General features: G+C 43.5%; 3 protein-coding genes across 3 annotated transcripts; 2 read left to right on the forward strand and 1 right to left on the reverse strand.

The window, feature by feature from the left end:
• The first annotated feature begins 1,699 nt into the window (after positions 1 to 1,699).
• Positions 1,700 to 6,196, forward strand: LOC128719320 (dihydropyrimidinase). The gene is made up of 7 exons (XM_053812944.1): positions 1,700 to 1,918; positions 2,086 to 2,180; positions 2,454 to 2,644; positions 2,723 to 3,144; positions 4,102 to 4,340; positions 5,317 to 6,047; positions 6,117 to 6,196. Exons 1-7 carry the CDS (start codon positions 1,700 to 1,702, stop codon positions 6,194 to 6,196), a joined length of 1,977 nt encoding a protein of 658 aa, XP_053668919.1.
• A 1,672-nt stretch (positions 6,197 to 7,868) lies between these two features.
• On the reverse strand, positions 7,869 to 9,701 carry LOC128719807 (uncharacterized). The gene is made up of 3 exons (XM_053813444.1): positions 9,570 to 9,701; positions 8,370 to 9,167; positions 7,869 to 8,300 (listed from the first exon to the last, which is right to left on the reverse strand). Exons 1-3 carry the CDS (start codon positions 9,699 to 9,701, stop codon positions 7,869 to 7,871), a joined length of 1,362 nt encoding a protein of 453 aa, XP_053669419.1.
• Positions 9,702 to 11,882: 2,181 nt separating this feature from the next.
• Positions 11,883 to 19,816, forward strand: LOC128718072 (phosphatidylinositol 4-kinase type 2-alpha). The gene is made up of 5 exons (XM_053811746.1): positions 11,883 to 12,429; positions 17,894 to 18,012; positions 18,318 to 18,448; positions 18,533 to 19,417; positions 19,732 to 19,816. The coding sequence occupies exons 1-5, from the start codon at positions 11,883 to 11,885 to the stop codon at positions 19,814 to 19,816; spliced, it is 1,767 nt and encodes a 588-aa protein (XP_053667721.1).
• The last annotated feature ends 4,206 nt before the right edge of the window (positions 19,817 to 24,022 follow it).

Genomic DNA, 24,022 nt, shown 5'->3' on the forward strand with positions numbered 1-24,022 from the left:
CAATGCTAAACCACAACCACACGCATAACCACTGTTGATGGCAAGTGCTTCACAAACAAACCCAACAGCTGACTTCTTCAAATAAAACAAAATGATTTAGTTTGGCTCATTTTCTTCACAATAACAGTTGTACCGATGTGCGATGGAGCTGGAAAAAGTTATGCAGGAAAAGTGCCCCTACCAACGGGCCATGGTTTTCTCATGTTCTAATGGTGTTCTATCATTGCTGCGGTACTTGGGGTCCCATTGTTGGAACAACCGCCCAATTTTCAAGCACTCGTACTATCGCACGTTTTTATCCCATTATGTGCTAATGCTTCTGAACCACACTCGTGTAGCTCTCTATTCTACGCATTCGCTTCACCTCGATTATGTTTTCACAGCATAGGTTTGATCAAATGATTAGCTGATTTAAAAAGGAGGGGAAAATCCAGCGAGAAAACAAACAGCAAAGGAAAATCCACTTGGACCACTCTTTCTTAACCACTTTGAGATGATCAGAAATTGTTGCGGATTGTTTTTATTTTGGCTTGGTGTGCATTTCAAACGCTCCTTTGCATATGTGGGTGCTGACTGTCGCTGAAAGGGAATTAAAAACCAATTATTTATACGCCCCGAAACAAATCGCTACTCGACGATTGAATGAGTTGTGAGGATGTTGCGCTTTTCCACCGCGCATCTCACCGTCGTCAGCGAAACATGGCGATAAATTGGAATCTCAACCGTGTTAACCGTTTGCTGTACAGTTTTTATTTATTCGCTTTCTTACAAATGTTGTTGTTTTAATCGTTCTTTGAAACAGGAAACAAAAAGTACACTGTTTTGGACTCTATCTCAGACACGTGGGCTTTGATTTTTTCGTCATGAAAATCGAATGATCGTTGCCTTTTCGTTTTGGATTGATCTTGCTAAGAGACAGCTAGCTATGGATCAAAAGTATTACCTCCTTCGTATCGTTAATGCCTTCAATCGTATCTAAAGTTGCTGACTAATTGTGGTCATCTGTGGGGTCTATCAACAAAATTGCGTTAAAATTCTCAATTACGTTGTTAGGAAAGCACTAGGCCGCGTGCTTCCGAATGCCGGGCAGAGGCTTACAATGAGAGGGGTTTTACTTAGGTTAAAAGAAAAGCCTGTGAAGAAACAAATTTTTACATAAGAGCACTCGACCTTCTTCAAACTAGGGCTGGCTAGTCAAGAGAGTTACGGTCATTCGAGAAGTGAATTGCAGTTCTATGTAGAAATTTTAAACCCATCAGTTCCAATATAATATACGTCCTCGTCTGTAGTTAACTACATTCTCAGGGGTTTGTGATGAAGTAAAACCCTGACCAATTCTTATTGAGCGCAGCTGGCTAGTGCCTTTTAAATAAAGATTATTGATTGCCAAGCAGCGAATCATATTCTGAGGTTATTTATCGATGGTATCGTAACAATGCTATTTTTACCACTTTCAATCTACTTTATTTGACAGCAATTCAAGTGCTAACAGAGACCAAAAACACTTTTTTAGACCGTTATTGCACAGTATGCTTTATACACGATTTATACCATCGCAGCAGGCTTCCTTCGAGCAAATTCTAAGCAAAATTATTCCCCTTTGAGATCATTATTATCTGTGAACTCAACTAAAACCGGAAGGTTGTGTGTATCAACTTTGTGCTGTAAAGTCAACTGTCCACAGTCGTAGTTCGATAAGATGTCCGAAACGTTGCGAGATAATGCTGGAATGTTGAAGCACGAAAATCTGTCGGAAGATTCTTCTGATGCTACTCCCACCATTTGCGCCAAGCTCATCGACCAGGCTGACGCATCAACCCAAATCCAAACAGAAACCTCCGAATCGTCCACAAACACGGTATCAGCAGACGAAAATTTCGTAATGGAGTCGGCAAAAGAACCTACCAAAGTGCAGGAGGTGTGACATAAACAATTGCGAGAATTGCCATTCAATCATCAGTTGCTATCAACGTTTTATGATGTTGGTCCAGCCAGTAGGAAGATGTCTAGGGAATTTAAATTAAACTTAAACACCCAACTAATGAACGTGTTCTAACGCTTTTCTCCATCTTTCTTTCCCGGCAGAGTGCGCAAAATAGACTGTACATCAAGCGTGGTCACGTCGTGAACCATGATGGAATGCAACAGGCGGATGTGTACATCGAGGATGGGACTGTTCGGTAAGTGGAATGCAGGGATTGTGGTTCGTTCGGCAATTGCGACAATCATGGGATTCAATCCATACTGCGGCAGTTCCGGATAAACCCGTTGCCAAATTGTTTTGAGTTTATCAGAGTCGAGCGCCTGTTTGGCGTTAGTTCAACAATAAAATTATGCTCACCTAAAGTCGTCGCATTGCCAAAAATCGATTAATTTCCGTGCAGGAGGTCCTTGTTCATAGCTTGCCTCCTCAAACGAACCATTTCGAAACATGTTTGTTATTTCGTCCATAGGTATGTTGGTTCTGGTGCGGACTTTGTTGTTCCTGGGGGCTGTCGCACGATCGATGCTACTGGTAAGCTGGTTATGCCCGGTGGTATCGACCCGCACACACATTTCCAGCTAGAATTCGGTGGCACTGTCGCGGTAGATGATTTTTATAAGGGTACCAAGGCCGCAGTTGCCGGTGGAACCACAACCATCAGTAAGTAGAATCATCATTGATGCGACTAAACCTTACCTTAGAGACGGTTCTAACAGTTTTTTTTTTGTCAATTTCCAGTGGACTTTGTGCTTCCGAAGAAGGGCGAATCGCTACTCGAGGCGTACGATACTTGGCGGGCTCGGGCGGATCCAAAGGTGGTGTGCGACTATGGTTTGCACGTTGGAATCACTTGGTGGTCCAAGTCGGTTCGGGATGAGATGAAAATCCTTTGTCAGGAGCGTGGCGTTAACTCGTTCAAGTGCTTCATGGCATACAAGGGTCTATATCAGCTGAACGATTCCGAACTGTACGAAGTGTTTGAAACCTGCAAGGAACTCGGAGCAGTTGCGATGGTCCATGCGGAGAATGGCGACATTATAGCGAAGAATGTAACCAAACTGTTGTCGGAAGGAGTGACCGGACCGGAGGGCCATGAACTGTCCCGCACAGAGGAAGTGGAAGCAGAGGCCACCAATCGCGCTTGCGTTATTGCGCATCAGGTACGTCAGGGGTTTCAAACAGAGAGATATTTATATGATGATATAGTCAAATATGCGAATTCATAGCAACACTAGCACTAAACTCAACGGGCTAATGACACTGCAACGATCGCTCAAAATAGAGAGGCGATAAGATTAAAAAGAGCAATTGTTAATGCTTCAAGAACATATGGCATAACCACAGGTACATAATGGTACAATATGCAGTAAGAGGATGTGGTATTTTACGTACACACCGATCCATAACAGATTAGATTACATTGTATAACAACAATTATAGAGTGACATAGATACAGGTTTACCTACTGTTTCAATGCAATACCTCGTGCAGATTGTCTCACAACTTACATTTGTTTCTGTTTTGGTAAAAACCACAAAATTCTCCAATCTCAATACATAAGCATATTTTTATAAATATATTACGAACTCAACTTCGTGACCGAGTTGGTCTGTATGAAGACCAATATTCTACCATAATGGTGAATAGTATACTTTTACGAGTTGCTTGTGAGCACATCGTCTAAAATTCAACATTGGAAATAGAAAAAAGTACAAGAAGCATTGAGCTTGACCTACTAATACTCCACGCCGGAGGTTATAGTAATGTTACCATGATGTTCAATTATAAAGGGGTCTCGGTGTACCCTGAGGTCATAGGGTTAGCGTTAGCAAATTAGCGATAAACACGCAACTACATTCAGCACGAACTTGAACTTTCACTTTCATGTTGAAAAAGTACACATTAGTTTTCTTTATATTTTCACTTTCATTGCACTATACTTTTGATTCTCTTTTCTTTTTGTTTTTTTTTATGTTAAGTATGTGTTACCTTCTTTCAATTACTTATATTATTTTATAATTTATAACGGTTCTTTCTGAATTACCATCTTTTCTTTACGACTGTCCTCGTTTTCTTCGTGTACTTCCGTAATTTTCCTTCCGGTCCTTCCTATGAAGGCTCACTGTCCGCTGTATGTTGTGCATGTAATGAGCAAATCGGCTGGTATTGAGGTAGCTCGCGCTCGTCGCCGCTACAATGGAACTGGCATCTTCGGTGAAACACTGGCGGCTGCACTTGGCACTGATGGTACACACTATCACGATAAATGCTGGCATCATGCGGCCGCCCACGTACTCAGCCCACCGTTGAGACCCGATCCTACCACGCCGGAATTTATGATGAAACTGTTAGCCCAGTAAGTAGTTCCTGCCGACGTGTCTGTAACTCTAAGTGTATGGATCGCTGCTGTAATAGCTACTACGTTTCGTATGTCAGTCGTTTCGTTTTAATCGATTTTTGTACACTAATCGCCTCATCCAATGCTTCTGGTCAGCTGCGTGTCATTTGCTGCGTGTTGTACTAAACAAACTCAGATTTGGCCACATTTACTTACGATACGCAATTGCTTGATTAGTGCAGACACAATACAAAACCGAAAAATTGCTCCTAAAACACTAAATCCCATTTCTACATTTACACCCATCTAATCTTATATTCTTCATGCTGCTGTCTGGAAAATTGAACGCTGCACCAATTGTTCAACACATAATCTGCCTAACTCGTGCGCTCTAATGCGTTATTGGTGTTTGTGGAAATTACACACTGCTTTTAATCCGAACTAAACGAATTTTATGGCAACATCTCATGAAATCACTGCAATACACTGGAACCGGTACCACAAACTCATCGCTCTTCACCCTGGTGGACAAACAACGGAAACACTCGCTTCCCTGCGAAACATTCCATACACATATACAGACGAAGGCACCACTGTACGTGACAAGAGTGACTAGCAAACTGGCCGCCGAGCAGCTATCGCAAGCGAAACGGCGTGGCCAGTTGGTATACGGTGAAACGCTGGCCAGCTCGCTCGGCTGCACACTGACCAACGTGAAACCAAACGCTCTTGTGTATTACACTACCAGCCCTCCGATTCGAAAGGATCCGGAAACTCCTCGACATTTGGTGAAGTTCCTGGCGCTGTAAGTTTACACCAAACAATACCTCCAGATATTGCGGATTATCATTATAAATTGTTTCCTAGTTGTACTTGTTCGTTTATTTTATTCGTTTGATGTTATTGCTTCAAATAGTAACTGATCTTATGATATTACGTTTTTATGCCTAACATAATACTGAATCAATTATATCGACTGTTCATTGCTTTTTAGGGACGATCTGCAAACGACCGGCAGTGACAATTGTACATTCAATCGCAACCAAAAAGAGTTGGGACTGAAAGATTTCTCCAAAATCCCGAACGGTGTCAACGGTGTCGAGGATCGGATGTCTGTGGTATGGGAAAAAGGCGTCCAGTCGGGGCTGATCGACCCTCAACGTTTCGTGGCAATCACCAGCACGAATGCGGCCAAAATTTTCAACCTCTATCCCAGAAAGGGTCGCATTGCTCCTGGATCCGATGCCGATTTAATCATCTGGGATTCAAAAGCAGTGCGTACAATTTCCGCCTCCACGCATCATCAGGCTTGCGACTTCAATATTTTCGAAGGCATGAAATGCCACGGCGTACCAGAGTTTGTCATTGTGCGAGGACGTGTGTGCGTCGAATATGACCTAATTCGCGTTGCAGAGGGTCAAGGTTCGTTCCTAGAAACACCCGTCTATCCTTCTTTCGTGTACGATGCATTGAACGGTGTTTCCCGTATGGAAGACGAATCTGACGAAAAGCACACCCGCAACGGGATCCAGAATCTGGACCTTAACTCCAAGTTGGGCCATGATGTAGATATCCCCGATACATACGCCCTACCCGAGAAGTACATTCCAGGTCCGGCATTGAGTGTTATCTCCGGCGATTCACAACTCAGCACTCCCCATAGTGCCCGTGGCCATCGTCCCGATGGGTTAAAGAATATGCAGGAATCCACCTTCTCTATCAGTGGTAAGACTTTCAATTTCATCATACCTTGTTTACGTGAAACCATTTTTCATACCTATATTTCATTTGTAGAGGAACTCGACAAGTCGGAATCACGCTCATGCATTCGCGTACGAGCTCCCCCTGGTGGAAAGTCGTCCGGATTCTGGTAAGGTCGGCAAAATCTTTGAATTAATGGAAAAGAAACAAATGAAGGAATGGTATGCAAAGTTACCTCTCAACACGATCACCTCCAACCATCCAAAGAAGTACACGTGCACTAAGTAAGAGCGAACAGCACGACGAGCAACCACCACAACACTCTCCTAAAGGATAGTTTCGTACGAATAACCGATGAAAACAGTTATGCAAAGGAGAAATGAAATGTTTCGAAACCATATCAAAGCGACCAAACGGAATCGATCTTTGCAATTAAAGTAATGGTGACTTTTGACGTTGGTCCCAAAGGCAATGGATAAACCAAACAATCAGCTAAGTAAATTAAATATATTATACGTTTTCGAGGTTATGCAGCGTTCCGTTCATAAGAAATGAAACATTTGTCTACAGTCCTGAGTCTTTGTTAGTTGTAGCATTGAACTAGGATCTTGCTTAAGTTATTTAATTTATTATCTATTTCTTTGACTAATTAGCTGCTAAATGATTCATTTTACAATGGTACATTTTTATAACACTTCGGTTTGGTACTCTGACACCCACACAACATAATTGCTGGAAACGTACTTTAAAGGAAATGGATTGAAAAATGTGCAATAGATGTAGGAGTTTCTTATGTCGGGTTAGGTTTTCAGTTAGCAGATAAAACTCATCTCTATTTGGTAGGTAAACTTGTAGCACACCAAACAACCATCATATATTTGCTGGTGCACAATGTCTCGATATAAATCTGGCTTATAAGTGATAAACAAAGAATAAGATTAACACAGCTCATCGATAGGACTGAACCATAAAATCGGAACTTTTTTTACCTTTCCAATTAGGAGGTATAAATGCTGCTGGTTAGCTGATCTATGCTACTTTTTTCACAAGTAGCTAGAATTCAAAATTTATATGCACTAGCAAAAGCAATACAAACGAATGCGAATCGCCAAAGTTGATAGAGATTAACGAAGAATGATCAAAGATTGATGGGACCGAAAATATGTGTTGTGTGACTTACTTGTGCAGATCGCTACAATTGCCTTCATTTTTTTTCGTCATAAGCCTTGTTCTACTAATATGAGCTATAGGTGTACGCGTGTTGTGCGTTTTTCTTCACACCACAACCAGAAACCGTTTGTTTTAATGCGGAGCTGATATATTTTTAGCTTAACTAGCGATATAACAATTTGTTAGTGAATGCTTTGTTTTTTTTTTTTACAACTAGCTCCAAATATACTCTCATTCAAATTAAGCGAGCGGGTTTTTTGCATAAGATAAGAAATACGCGTTTAATTTAAAACCATTAAATATTACATTGACGTAATCATATGGTAATCGTGTAATGGTTAATTGTAAAACCCTGAAATAAAGACAAGAAAAAATATTACGCCAGGTTTCAGTATTGAAAGAAAAAAATAACAGTGTTCTGTTCCTGTGATTGTACATAGTATCAGAGTTTTATTGTCATGGAGTAGCGTAAAGAGTTCGCATAGTACGAATTATACATAATAAGCACTTTACTAACGATGCTAAGTTAACTACCCTGTAAAATACTGGCAATATTGGGTGGCATGCCTGCCATAGTGAGCCCGACAGAAAGGCACCGTCGAATTCTCAGGACTCAGTAAACAGCATGCATTATGCAGAGTTCAAGAAATATCTAGGGCCATGCAAGAATACATTTTAGAGCATTCCTCCATCAATCAGTTCCAGCACCAGCATGGTCATCTTCTGTCGACATAGTTCATTTGGCGGAACGTTCAGTTCAGGAGGCGTTGCTGCGGTATCCGTATCGCTTGTATAAAGATCAGGTGCTTCCTCCGAGGAACAAGTGCTGATTGGAAGCATGTCCATCGCCGTACCAAGTCCAAAGCGGGCACATACCTTGAACTCGTCGTTGATCAGTTCCCACAGCCGCTTTTCCGAGCCAAACACATTGTCAAATAAATCACCCACGAGTAGCCGAAGAGATCGTACTAGCTGGTGGTGGTATGTCTGAAGCCAGTGTTGCAGATTCTTCTTGCGCAGGGAGCCGTCTGTGCAACAATAGATTAAATAAGCTAGATCGAGGGCCAGCGAACCATGACGAATAAGCTGAAAGTCCACTAAGCATGTCTGTAAACAAACAACAAACCCATTAACGGTCATGCGTTGTCTAATGTCTACTCATTGATTTATCCATACCTCTGCTATTGCACCATCATCAGCATATCGGAAAAGAATATTATTTGTCCAGCAATCACCATGGCAAATGACCGAAAGCTCACTCTGACGGTTTACTAAATCCACTAGATGTCCGAAACAGTTGCTCAGAAATCCTTCCAACTTTGCCAGGTGTTCCTTTTTTTCCGGCACAGTTTGTCGTACCATCTGAATTGCATTGCGCGTCAGAACGTCATAATATTTGCGATACCATTCCGCATTAGCCTGCGAGAAAATACCCTCTTCCAAGGAATTAATAAGCTTTTGGAATTCCGTCGGATGGCGCTGTTTGTAGGCGAGACTGACTGCGTGGAACTGTGCCAACTCTACCAACACTGCTTCCAGCTGCTTCGGTCCCAATCCAGCTTGGCGATCGGGCATCGTAAAAGAACGTACTCGCAAGTCCTCAAGCACGAGCAAATCGTCCCGCGCTAAGTAGCATTGTGGGATTGCCTGGAAGATGCCGTTCCCATCCAACACGGCGCTATTCGGTTCTTTGCCATTCGTTCCTACCGCGGGACCAACCACCGCGTCCAACTGACGTCGCTGAAAATCGATGTACTCGGGCATGATGGTGTTGTAGAAGACAACCTCATTGCGGAATAGTGCTTCGCTTTTGAACGCTTCCCGCTTGATCTTGCAATCTGGTAGACGTTTGCAGATAATGCTCTTTTCCCATTTTAACTTTTTCGAGCTACCTGCAGGTTCTGTATGGCCTTTCAGTGCAATGCGAAATAATGCAGCCGTGTAGTTGTCACCACGTCCGGATCCGTGTGCTTCCTGTATAAAAGGTATACATATATTTCTTTTTAATAGTCAATCTTTGCTTTTTGGTGCTGTTTTATGTTCACAAAATCACAACAAATACGTATTTAACCTCATATTGGGGTGATATTTTGCCAATATTTAATGCAATATATTCTTGTTCACCATCTTCGTCGACAACGTTCATAGCAGAAAACGCCCCAACGAAAATCAATATTTGTATTCTTGGAGTCCCATAGTAACAGACGTGAAGTTTATAGGCTAGAAATAATTACTTGGCATATGAAACATAATGGCTGCATGGAAATTTAACATTCAAGATTTATTAGTTGTCCGAAACGAATTGCGAACTTTTGAGGATGATGGAACTAAAGAATAAAACACGTTATGCACTAAGTCAAGTAGAGTGATTTGTACCTCATATGAGTCGATTATTAAGTCCGGTTCAAATTTCACAAACAACCGCTGTAACAAGTCCAGATCCAGATGTGACGAGGACGTGGATGATGTAATCGAATCTTTGCGATTTTCACTATCGTTCACTCCCATTTTACGTTTACTTTTGCTCCACTCGTTATCCTTTGGCACTGGAGAATTCACTTCTTATTTTAAATTTTTCACATTGATTTTAATCAAATCAACAGTCCTGGAAGACAGTACTTCTCTAAAAGATGCCGTCTTTGGACATATCGAGCATTAGGTTGAAGCGTGGTACGAAAACTCCGCTGTGCCGCGAAATGATAAAAAATTTGCAGCAATATCGATTGATTCCAACTGTCCTTTGATGTTTGCACGTCAAAAACGTACTTTTGACATCAAAATGAAGAGTTTTTTAAGCTGGCTAACCGAAACCGTTAATAATGCACCTGATCGAAAGTCGAAAAAAAAACACTGAACTGTTTCAGATGCCTGTCCGTGGTTGTACTAAATCTAAACCGCTGCGACGCGAATATGCTCGCTTTCGGTAGTGACAACAGCAGTAGCAGCAGCAATTGCATTTGAATCATCTTCACACAAGATTGACCCTTGATCCATCATCAGCATCATCTGCCACAGGGTTTTGTTTCGTTAGACACGTTGTCGTACGGCACAAACGTGAATCGGATCTTTGTTGGATGCTGTGCCGCTCTGTTGCCGCAAGCGACCCCTTTTGATCGATTCAATTGGACACTACCGAGTGGATCCGTTTATTAAATTGATGCACATACTGCCCATAAAATATATCACATTAGAGATAAATAACTAATGGAATTGGTCCGGGCGTGAATAACGATTGGATAAGGCGGCGCGTCAGGGAATAGTCGTAAGACAATGATCGCTCACCCCCAGACTTTTTTCTTGTGAAATTACAAAACACCAACGCTGTGAAGTAAAGACTTATTATTAAATAATGTCGATCAATTATTCTACGAATAGGACACTAAAACTGGGACACGCGGCTGGTTTATGAACGTGTTTAAAAATTTGAATGATGGAAAATAATGTTCAAAATTCGTCAGCATCTAGGGAGATTAGATCGATACAGACCTAGGAATGCACTTAAAACAATGCTCATAAAACTCAGAAGCCTGGAGTCAGCAGTTTGCTTTTTTCTCCCCGAGCGCATGCCAGCGCAATTTGTCCTGCTCAATCAGATTTTATTGACACGATTGTGCGCTACAGATTGTGCATCCCACAACCGTATCACATGTTTCAGAATGTTTTAACTTTCGCGTGGTGGGACATGGTATATTTCATATCTTACGTTTCATTGCATTGTGCACTACATTCCTTAATGCCATCATTTTATGTTCAATCGGCGAATCTATCTCGAAAATTACAGAATAGTAATATAATAAATTTATACCTGGTACTGGTTTCCATAAGGAATGGAACTATATTTCCACTTCCGTTACGGTGGTTTTGTCTGTCCATGCGATCAGCTGATCACATTAGTCCCTTGTTCAAGTTCATCGAAAGATCTTGCGAGCAAGAATGCACTTTCTTTCGGTCGGAAAGAACTGTATCAACAAAACAACATTTGTAGTGTTTCAAAATCCGCTTCCGATCGTAGGCTATAAACACAATGGATGACATTCGACGCTTGACGCAGATAACAGCAACCCGGTGGGTGTGTGCGTGCTGCGTAGCAAGGGATAAATAAAATTGTGTTGGTGCGTCAGTAAAAGGCAATCAGTCAGCTTGCTAAATAAAAAAGTGCTAAAAGATATACCAGCTGGGGTGGATCGGATTTGGTTGCAGATTTTCCACAAAATTTGTAGTGTATATTATAAATCTAAACTTCAGCTACCTTGTAGATACTCATGTGCAATAGTACAATAATTGAATTGGGTGAAAAAGGCAATGTTCTAAGTTTAACCCCGTAGCCACATAATTGGTGTGTGCTTTGTTGGTAGAAATTGCGTGTCCACCGCAGTACGACACAACCACGATAATAATGAGACATTTGCATCAGGCAGCATCACAATAGTCGATGGCAAACATCAAGCGTACGGTACCGAATTCAACACCACGCGCGAAGGACGACAGCTTTTTCGCCTTTCCAGCCAATCTAGCGAACGAACTTGGTTTCCCTTGACGAGTGGTGTTCTGCTCGACCTAGCATCCAGCTTTGATTGAACCTGTGTGTTTTAGGATCCATCATCCAGTGCAACCGCGACTCCCTTTAGTGCAGTGCGTTAAATATTCGATGGTGTCATCCGTCGGATAACAAAGAACAGCATCGGTCAAATGACCTCCGAAGGAACGCTTGTGGATCTGGACTTCGGAGACACAAGCAGCAGTAATCTTGTTGGTACCGTCATCATATCAAACGGACTCACGTCCCCGATCCTTGCAGCCGGAAACGGTACTCTTCACATCGACCCAAGGTCACCACCGCAGGCCCTGCAGGCGCTCCGCGAAAAGGCGAATCAACTATCGGTCGTTTCCGGTGCGCACGAACATCTACAATCGCCAACGTTGCATCCTGCATCAGGCAACGGTGAACGAGACGTAAACGATGCGATCGTGAACGACCTGCTACCGCCAAACTCTGTACCGTTGTTTGGCGTTGCGGCAGACAATAAACAGAGCGTAAACAACCAAAGTTCGTCGCGGCTGTCTGCATCTTCAGCCTCGACCGTGGCCACCACCGTAGTGGACACCGGGGACGGTACGCCGCTCGTGCTGCCGGACGTCAGCTTCGAAGGCATCACGCTGGATTCCGGCATCGATCGAGAATCGCAACCCCTGCTGGGGTCGCGAGATCATGAGATTACGTACAATCAATTTCCCGGTAAGTGGCCATATTCGCTCACCCACTAACGCACAGCTCTGTAACACATCAGTTTAAGGGGCTTTAGGCACGAATGATCTAACGATTCCCTCGGGCCGACCAAAGGATGATGAAAGATTTGTTGTTGAAGTGTGACACAACAAACAACACCTAAAGACAACCGCAACATTTCAATCTTAAGGCAATAGTCTACACGTATATCGCCGCACCCTGAAGCAGCATCATTGGATAAGGCAGAATGCTAAAACGAAAATGAATTGCGCTTATCTTGTTAAAGTTGCCAGCCGCATAGATGCTGCTGCGGGTACTGGGTCCGCCGCTAGAGACTGTAGGTAATGGTCGAGCGTTTGTGCATTGGTCATGCAATGAATGGACGTCATATGTAGGAAAACCTACAACTGCTCTCATTCCATGTCATGTACTGACCACCATCGTTGAGGTTGGGTAAAAAAAACAATCCCCGTCGGTAGATTTGCTGCCAATGTGAGCGGTGTTGTTGCCGTAGTTACTGTCTAGCTGCTTATCGCCTTTCTTGTCCAAGTTGGAACATGATGCTGTGTCGAATAACAACGAATCATTGCTAAACTAGTCAGTAATAGGATTTGTTGTAAGTCAAATAATCTACTCCAGAAGAGACGAAATCTCAATTAGGAGCTAGTAGCATTCCATAGGAATACGTTTCTTTTGCGTGATCCGTTTCTTATCATGTTTAATGTGACAAATAGTTTGAGTTCTTTTCTTGTTCTGTATACATAGAATCTTATTAGATTCATTAATCAGTATGCGTGCTGTTATCTATTGTTTCGAATTTGTTACATCATTTACATTTGATTACCGTGCACAAATCAAATTTCTTATCGAATAATGATGATGCAGACTTGCTTCACAGGCACTTCCCTTGATATTTTTTGTACAAACAAGTGTATTGCTTTCCTCTCCAAACGTTACTATAAATTACGAATGGGTTATATGACACCATTGGTTCGTTATCTAATGAATACGAAATAAAACTAATGGCCAAGGTTCATTTATATTACTCTGTATCCCTTTCCAATAACCCTGTTCCGTCGTGCACATTTAACCTTGGCAGTGAAGCACGAACCATTTCGTTTGTTCGTTATTTCTTCGCTCTTCGGAAAAAACGGACCGATTGGAAACAGTGGCCATCGGTTTCTTCATCAGTAACTTCTGTGCCTATGCGTTGGAACAGTTCAAAGAAGCTATAAAATATGGCCTTTTACTTAGCCATTGTGCCCGCTAGTAATTAACAATACAGTTTCGCTCCTCTGCCGAAGAAGCAAGCATTCCATTGATAATGAAATAATAGTAAAATATATGTTTTCTATCGAATGAACTAAAAAACGAATAACTAGTATTGTACTTATATATTGGTTTGTTTCTTAGTTCCATAGGTTATCGTTTGTAAATAATTCTAAGCTACTTCCAGTTCAAGGTCTAAATGTTTTATTGGAAATTATGTACAGCAAATGAAGACGATTATACATATGCCACCTTATCCTAGCTTATTAGTTGCCTAATATTAGAAAATTGGTGACAAGAGTTTGTTAACCTTTGCGGTAACCGTTTTCCTTAGCAACAACAACGGGACCTGTGTTTTGGTTTCCCGAACAGTCCCTGTGTAACGAACAAACTTTGTTTCTCTTGCAGTCCGCTTCATGTTCGTGCATCGTAAAGCTTCGAGCGTACGCACAACTGGTCGGGAAAAGCTCAGAATCGAAACTTTGCCAGCTTTCAGCCAAAACGGGTACACCGTTTCGCGGAAAAGAATAATGTTTTGAAGCAATCCTTGCGACGGTTGCTGTATTGATGACGTCACACAATGCATACGCACATGCTCCACAGTGGAGCTTTTCATTTGTCGGCCACTTATTCCACGTTGACAGTCGGAGAAGCTTCGTTCGGCGATGTGCCTGCTCTGGACGCGTCCCACGCGGTTTCCCTCAATGCCACATGCTTTTCTTTGCAAATACAACGTGCCGTGGTAGCATGGTTCGCAACGCTACTACACTCTTGTTTGGGTGTGTGAAATATAGCCCCGCTGGTGGTCGTCGTTTTAAGCTCCACTGATTTTCCTGCACCGGTATCGGCCACTGTTGGCGAGAGCTTTAGAGCTTCAGACGTACCGAGTTGAGGCGCCATCCGCCAGTTGAAGTTTTCACTTTCGAGCGAGTATACGGCCACCGTACGGTCGGTCGGTCGGTCGGATTGCCCCCGGGAAGATTCCTGCACTAACCCACACCGCTACTGCTTTGCTGTTGTCGCTGGCCATGGTTTTCCAGTGATTCGTGTTGCTAAGAGAAAGCTTCGCATAAAGCAGGGAGATGTTCTGCCGTTCGGAGTGTTGTTTTTCCTTTTGTTTTCCTCGTACCATACAACACATTAGCAGGCCGTGACGACAGCGCGCCTTGCGTAGCGAGTGAAAATTTGTGTGCACTTCGGAAAAAAGCAAATCACACTCAGACAGTTTACGTCTGCCCGTGTTTGTGTGTGTAGGTTATGTGATAAGAAGTGTAGAATTTTGTTGTTTCCATCTCACATCTGGCACAAGTGCGATATTTTTCAATGTGCTTGCTGTACGTACTACGTCGTAGTTACCGAGAAGTTTGATGACGTGATCTTGACATCGTTGTTAAGACAGGCTATGCCCAATCGGTACAATTACGTCTGAAGTAAACTGAACAGCGATTCCACACCAGCGATTTCTTTTCTGACGAGGACGAGGACTAGCTGCCCGAAGGATTATTATGCCGTCGCGTCAAGGAAGCGAAGGTCTCACGTGTAGGAGTGGACATCCCGTAATTAAGTTACACCAACGCAACAGTACCAGCAGCAGAATCAAACAAAGGAACCAGCGGGTGGCATTTTAAAATCACTAGACAGCTTGCCACTTGTACACCCCCTCTCCATGCGGCAATGCTTGTGGAAAACTCGAACATTTTCATCCTGGACGACAGTAACATCGTCGCACCGCTGAATGGTAGTGACATTCTGTCCGAGGATGAGTCGGAGCGGCGTACCACACCGTCCGCTTCCCTATCGCAGACGGAAGGATCGCTTTCGGTGATCAATCCAACGTACCTGCTGGGAACGGACTTGTCCACCACCGGGACAGTTGTTTCCTCTACGATAGCGCATCGGCTGATAGACCATGGACCGGGTAGCCCTTGTAACATTATCGCACCGCCGGATGATCCGCACGAAGTTGGGTACGATGTGCTGCGGAAGGGTATCGAACGGCCGGGCGTAAAGCAGTACGACACCGGGCGCACCTTTCACTTCAATACCGCCATCGTTTGCTTGGCTGAGGAAGCATCCGGTGCGGGCGTCCACAACGGTTCCACGCGTGTTGAATGCATCAACGGAGAGTTTCTTATCAATGACGACGATTACTATCCGTACAACGATATTTCAGGTACGGTTGATTCGCTAGCGGAAAAGGTTGGTTTATCGAGCAGAATCAAGCTGTGCTGGTCACCGAAATTCGAAAGGGGGACGAATGGTCGCTTTCGCTCGCCATGACTCACAGCCATACGAGCACCCCAGGAATCGCGCTCGCTAGCTCATTTGTTTGGGCACAGTCACGTGGTGTTCCCCCGATGGTGACACGTGAAACCCTTGAGAGAGGAACTAGGTTTGTGAGATTTTGTCCAGCTGTGCTGGGAGGGTTTTTGGGTTTCTTTCATTTGCGTAGCATGTAGCAGGCCAAATGCAAATGAACAAACTTCCAAAAGGAAAATGGTAAAGAAATGTTGTTTGCGAACTTCCTGGACTGTGGTTAGCGGTTTTCCTGTGGGCGTGTGGTTACGACTTTTCTAGAACACTGGAACACACCTCCCCGTTTCGGTATACCGGGAACCCCTTTCCGGCGGGGATAGCTCCGTGGATAGATAGTGGTGGTCAACACATGTACAAAACCTCAAGAACACGAAAAGGATATCGATCATTCGATTTTTTAATGACACTGCCCTGCAAGTTATCGTTCAGCAGCACGAAGTGAATGTAAAAATTGCAATCGTTTTGCATTTTATGCACTCATTGCACAGTGGAATATTGCAATCTGCACTTTCATACGGGCCCACTCACGTTTCGCAAAGGGAAACAATCTATCGATTTGCTTTCGTTTCATTCCACTGCGCCCTTTTCTTTGGTAGTTCTTCTTCTTAGTCACACCGTTGGCGTTTTATAAGTATAAGTAGTGTCGTCTTACAAAACGTGACCTTGTGCAAGAATTGGTGCGACCATCGTTATTTCCGTACTTTCCAAAAATAATTCGAACAAACAATTAGATTTTCTCCCCGCAGTATTGTGTGGCTCTGTATTGTTTATTGTGCTATATTTGGCTTTTGCACATTGCATGCAAAATGCCCATGGTAGATCCTCACGTTGCTACTTCGCACTCCGAATTGCCCATTCTAACATCGTCGGATAACGTTTACTGGCAATAAGCCAATATTGTGCCTATAATTTGTGTCCTTACAGACGAGAATATCATATAAAAGTACATTAATCGTCCAAGGATATTGAAGCAATAATCCCCATTGGTATAATATGTATAGCAGTAGTAACTCGTCGCGATAGTACCGTACATAGATCAAAGCGTGAATAGCCCCAGTCAGTCAAAGTTTCGCTCGAACGTGGGAAATCATTAATCGGTTTTGCACGGACAACCAATGAAGACAACTGTGCCACCTGGCATTGTTGCCACAAGCCCCCCCCCCCCCCCCCCCCCCCTGTTCTTTTCGGTAAACAACCACAAGAAACTACCGTAGGGTTTTGTGAAAAGACCCACTAATTAAAAGTTAACAAAACCCCGTTTCCCTCTAGACTGTAGTGGCCCAAACTAATGCGAACTTAATCGAAACGTTGTATTTCTCTTTTTCGCGATAACCTCATTCGTGCGCTGCCTTAGAACGGCGGTGGCGTTGCGTGTGGAGCACGGTTAGCAGAGAACGGTGTGCGAATAGCAGTAACATTTAGACGGTGTTTCCGATGCACACCGCAAAGCGTTTGTTATAAACGTTGGCCGATAAGAGCTTGGGTGCACTGTTCGTTTAGCGTTTTCGATTCGCCCGCATATACATCCTTAGAATGTTCCGATTGCCAACGTGACTTATAATACTCAGAGAGGTAGAACTCGGTAAGGCTCTGCAGATGGCCAGATGCACCAAGAGGCACTTTTCATTGAAGAATGGGAATGTCCCCAGCTGAAATCTATAATAGAAGACGAATGCTGAAGATGCTGGTTATGCTGAAGTTACTATATACATGAAACGTTCGATCGTGGGAGATACAGCACATTGCACATTGATATACTGCATTGCAATCAAAATCGTAATTTGGAGTCGAAATGCAAAAGGCGCTCTGCGTTACAATTTAAGTTAAACTAGTTGTAAAAGTATTTACAAACATAACTAATGGAAGGTACATCATTATTCTTTTCCAGATGATCCTCACTTCAGTGATCTAGTGTACTCTGCAGAAATAGCGATCGATGCTGGCATCTATCCGGAACGTATCTACCAAGGAAGTAGTGGATCGTACTTCGTCAAGAATCCCGCCAAAGTAAGCCAACGTTCCAACCCATTTCCTCCATTCGCAATTGCTCATTCTGCAACGGGATGTTCCTTGAGAAATGTGCTGAGGGTAAACCATTCTGCAACGAAGAGCATATAGTAAACGCTTTACCGAAACGATTCTCATTCAAATCATTGCTTGATGCTTTGAATGTATGGGGAATTTCTATTTCATGAAGTGGTTTATAAGAAATTTTGGTATGAATCGTACAATTATCATCCTATTCGCCTGGAAGCTGGTCATTGTCTCAGGTGCTCAATAAACCACTAAGAGTTGTTTTTTTTTTATTGCAGAAAGTAATTGCCGTTTTTAAACCAAAAGATGAAGAACCGTACGGGAGGTTAAATCCCAAGTGGACCAAATGGATGCACAAGCTGTGCTGTCCATGCTGTTTTGGACGCGCCTGTCTGATACCGAACCAAGGGTAAGGGAACCAAAGTGTACCTTCGATGGGGTATTCGATTATTCATCCAGTTTCTTCGTTTTGTCCATTTGCTACACAACGCAGGTATCTCTCGGAAGCCGGAGCTAGTCTAGTGGACCAAAAACTAAACCTAAATATCGTACCGAAGACGCGCGTTGTACGGCTGGTCTCGGAGACGTTTAACTATCCGCGCATCGATCGGCAGAAGGCTCGCATCAAGAAAACGATAAAGGAGCGCATTCCGGCGGCACGCTTCAATCGCATGTCGCTCCCACCGAAGACCGGTTCGTTTCAGCTGTTTGTCGATGGGTACAAGGATGCCGATTACTGGTTGCGCCGGTTCGAGCAGGAACCGCTGCCGACGCGACTGGGCCAAAAGTTCCAGCTACAGTTCGAGCGGCTGGTAGTGCTGGACTACATCATCCGCAACACGGATCGAGGCAATGACAATTGGCTGATAAAGTACGATCAGCCGTCGATCGTGCCAACCAGCCCGACTGCAACCAGCCCGAACGGTGTGAACGGGCTGGCGAATGGGATGAACGGTGGCGGAGGGTATATACCGCGCAGCAGCAGCCGTCTGGAGATGATGGAGCACACGGACTGGAATCTTGTGCAACTGCCCGAAATTAAGATCGCGGCAATCGATAACGGGCTCGCGTTTCCGTTCAAACATCCCGACTCGTGGCGCGCCTACCCGTACCACTGGGCCTGGTTGCCGCAGGCAAAGCAACCGTTCAGCCAGGACATCAAGGATCTGGTGCTGCCGTCGCTGTCCGATCCTAACTTCTGCGAGGAGCTGTGCAACGAGCTGTACGAACTGTTCAAACAGGACAAGGGCTTCGACCGGGGCTTGTTCGAGCGGCAGATGTCTGTGATGCGCGGTCAGATGTTGAACCTGACCCAAGCTTTAAAGGACGGCAAGAGCCCTGTGCAGCTGGTCCAGATGCCGGCCGTCATCGTCGAGAGGTTGGTCCGATATTCACGCGCCGCGTCCGATGCGGAGACGATGTGCTTCTAAACAGGAGTTGTGACGCTCTGTGGTTCCGTTGCCTTAAAACAATGCTTTGCACCCTCTATTCCGACTCGTTGTTCCGTTGTAATGACTTACCTAGTGCCATTAACAGTAAACAAAGTGTATTATTTTAACTAACAAAATTGCATGTTTTGATTTATTTACTTATACCGCTTTTTTGTGCACCCTGTTGAGTTATGGCTAATGTTACGTATTTGCAAACGTTCACTAAATGTGTTCTTTGTTTTCATCTATCTTTACATTTCAGATCGAAGGTTAATCCGGGATCTTCGAGATTTTTCTCATTCCAGCAGCGCTTCCAAAACAAGAGCCCATTCTTTTCCTGGTGTTAAGACACGGTAAAACGATGGGGCCAACCCGCCGTATAAGACATGGTACGTACATCACGAAAATAGCGAAAAGGAGCGTCAAACAACACTGCTCTATAAACGTGTCGCACAGAATACGTTGGCCGTTTCACCGACACTCTCTGTAGCCATGCGGTAAACACTTAGAGAGGAAGGAACACGAGCAACGTGGAATGGAACGGGGTGGGACTCCGCTACTACTGCACGTCTATTTCGGAAAAAGGGTAACAGGAAGATCTGCATATATAGTTCTATAAATCACACAGTCGCTAACAAGAGGCAGCGTTCGTTTTGTGTACTCTCTTGTAAGGCGGTAAAAGTGCAGTTAGTTTTGTTGTCAACACTAGCAAACAAACCAGGGGGAAAAGGGGAGAAATGGAAATACCTAATACCAACAATAAGTGCAACGGTACATATTAAAACAAACATTTATACATGTATAAATAGGAGTATTTAAATCAGGTTGAAATCAATCACATCCGCATCATAATTTGTTCGAAGAGCAGAAACCGTACTCTAGGCAACGTCATTTCATCACAACGAGGCTCCGCACTTAAAGTGATTAGTGAAGCGAAATTAGTAGCGCAGTAGCAGACAGGACCAGATCGTCCTAGAGTAACACAGTATCTATCTCAGGCTGGCGGTAGAAACGGTTTTGGTGGCATCACCTAGTGTTTTAGTTTGTTTTATTTCCCACATACGCTGATGCGTTCCCTATCTTGTTTTGCTTCCGTTTGTCTTTCATACCCCCCTGTGTGTGGCGTGGTTCTGTTTCCGGTGGAGAGAAAAAAGCAATGTGTATAATAGGAAGATGTCCACATGTTTTGTTCCTTTTGTTGTGGAGTTGTTGAGACGATCTGCGGTAAGCTTCTGTTTCTGTATCTAAAGTAAGTATAGGTAAGCGCTAAAAGTGAAACGAACAACGTAACATTATCAGTACCAGGTAACTGCATAATCGAGTCACCCCCCTCCTCCCCCACTAGTCTTTATATTAAACGCAAGTAATCGATTATCAAACAGTGTAGGTAGCGCGGTACCGGCCGGGCCACATAATGCGTCCGTTCGCTGTTTCGTAGGTACGCGGTCAGGGCGTAGTTTTCAATCAAAGCAAGGTAACGTTTAGCGTTCGGTTTCCGGATCCTCGCCAACGGGGCAGTTGTAGATAGATGCTCCTCTCTTTCTCTCCGGTCTCAGCGGTCCCTAACAGGAGACAGATCATCCCGTCCCTAGGGCTCACATATATGCTCCTCTGGAATTTCTTTTACGGAACAGCATCCTAGAAAACGAAAGATCGATAATAGGCCGCATCGCCATCGGTTGGGAACCGGCTGGGCAGGAAATAGAAAGAGGAGCGACCAAGTGTATGCGTTCGTGCCGTGCCTGAACGAGGAGGTGTTTCTGAAATAGATAGAACAAAAAACCCACTGACGATGATGTAGATGATAGTGATGCGGCAAGCGCATAGCAGCACGGCACGCATCGATCAGTTCAGTGCAATTACGAACGAAAATTCCAACAGGCCACACGTTTTGTAATGCGCGAGTGGGAGCGCGACGGGAACGAGGTAATAGAGAAGATACGTATATTTATATATCTCACCTTTCTTCTGCTCTTGATTACTTTCTTCACTTTCAATTGCGCTGTAGCTATTCTGGTGAACCTTTCTTTCCGTTTACTTTCTGGAATCTGTTTTGTACAATATAAGTCAAATTATTAACACACATCGTAAGTTGGCGTTTTCTTTCCTGCGACCATTATTGAGAACCGTATATGAAATGTGTTTAGGAAATTGATCGGCTGGATAAAATTGCGTAATGACACGATGGAATGAAATGATGCTTTCGAATTCAAAGACGTAGATGTAAGATAGATGTGCGAGTCAACGATAGCGAGAAAGATAGAAGGGGAATTGGAAAGGATAGAACGGAAAGTTATCTCTTCATTTTTAAATCCAAGTATCAGTATGTACTGTAACCAGTTTGAATATGGTATTATTTAAATTTATCCTTATTGTCATAGCATATAAATGCATTTCTATTCAATTATTTAATCACTTCATTTTTTTTAATAATGTTCAAAATTGTCTGTTTTATATTTTGTCAATTTTTGAACAAACGTTAAAAATACAAATCATTTGATTGTTTATTCACTTCAATCGCGCAATAAAAGGACCAAATATGTAAGCGTCATCTAGGCGGTGCATCAAAAAAGTGTGAGAGAATAAAAACGGTAGCTAGCGCCACCTATTGTTTATTTTTGGAACTATATGATGCTAGCGCCATCTATGTGTATTAGTATGTTTAGGATTTTTTACGGTAAGGATTTCGAGAATGATACGAGTATGAAATTAATACCAAAAATTCTTTAGCCGTCGATTTTGTTCTGTAATTTTAAACCACCAATTGGTTGATTCAATTGGTTTTCTAAACGATGCGCTCTAATGTACCGGTACAGAGATTACGACAAATACATCGCTCCAACACACGCGATCGACCAATTAAAAGCACCGCGAAATGGCACCAGCAAACTTTGCAGATAGCCGCCCAGGCGGACCATCCTTGTCGCTGAATAAACGAAACCGACCTAATTTCCAACGCTCCGTTTCGCAAAAGGGACGTTCCTGCGAGTAACAATAGTAGCGACCGCGTTTCTTGCGCATATGTTGTTTGCCGTTTTGGTATTTTTTTTTCTCTCATCACTGCGAAACAATGAGCCGAGACTGCCGAGAAGGATGGTGTTTCACCATTACTATCGACGAGCGGAACGGAACGGTCACAAAGGAGGAAGATGTCTTGTTGCACGGAAATGAATCTTTAATGTGACGATGGCCTTTCCACTCGGAATGCCTCTAGCTGTAATCCGTATCCTGGTGGGTCGGTGGTAACGTGTGTTTGATCGATGGCTGTGGCATATCGGGCACCATGATGTGCACGTGGTCGTGTCTGAGGCTGTCTGTACTACGTGACCTGATTGTTTGCTTGTAACGTTTTCCAAACCTTCCCCAGGACTGCCTCAATGGTAAGGCAATTGCTTGGCTAAAGTGTTTGTCGTTATGTTAGTTTTGTTATTGTGGAAAACTCTGTCCACTTTGTTCATGGTTGGTTTACTAGAAGCTGGAAGCCAGTGCCGGCTAGTCTTAGAAATAATCGTCTAAAAACAGGTTATTTCAACCCTATCGTGCCTATTATCTGTCCCTGTGGACGATCCAAAATGACTAATTGCTGCAACGTCATTGTATTTCGCGTGAATTTTGGAGTGGAGAATGTGGTGCACAATTAAGAAGCCACTATTGCCGATAGCGTCTTTAATTCCAAGATATCTTTCACTCAATCATTCCACTAGTAGAGCATAAAGGGTCGTAGCGTTCCACGTAATGACGTCGAGATTTTCGTAGGCTACAACTTATGCTGCTGTAGTACTACTCACTAGGATTGCAACAAGCTACAACGCCTCGAACAGGTCGAGTAGTTCTAGTCGAAAACACTGCCTGCCTGCCTTGTAGCTGGATCGTCAGGTAAGACAGGAATCATTTTGGATCGTCCACAGGGACAGATAATAGGCACGATAGGGTGCTAGTAGTTCCATGGAGTTGAAATATTCACCTTCCGACCTAGTTAATCTAGAAATGTTTGGATGCTTGTATAAACAGCTGCTTCCTTGTGTCCTTCGTATGGAGATGATTGTGAACGAAAGCTATTTCGTAAGTTTCCGGGTTTTAAGCAACGAAAATAAGTGAAGAGCATGCCTTGCAGTTTTTTTCATCATTTTTTTCAGTTTCATCGGAAGATACTTACCAGGTACTTCAATTTCAAGCAAGCCAACTACAGCTTACTGGATAATGACCGGATCTGTCGACAGCAGTGTTGGATGATTTTGATTCATGAGCCTGAATGGAATCTGAACCCCTGTTTCAAACATACATGAATCCTCCAAGATCATCCCTGATGTATGACCGCTAACGAGTTTTGCCGTTCCTTTAATCTCCCTCCCCCGGCACCAGCTGCTAAACATGAGCCCCAACAGTTCCTTCAACTACCAAGGCCTCCGAGGGGCATTATTCACCACTGCTCTGAGGATGCCTGAATCTTTTGAGAGTCGACTCCTGATAGTGTCTCTAAAGAATCTTTTGAATGACTCTTTTCATAAAGAATCATTACGCACAACACTAGTGGACAGTCCAAGCTGTTTCAC

This window comes from Anopheles marshallii, chromosome 2 (genome assembly GCF_943734725.1).
Source record: "Anopheles marshallii chromosome 2, idAnoMarsDA_429_01, whole genome shotgun sequence".
Classification (NCBI taxonomy): domain Eukaryota; kingdom Metazoa; phylum Arthropoda; class Insecta; order Diptera; family Culicidae; genus Anopheles; species Anopheles marshallii.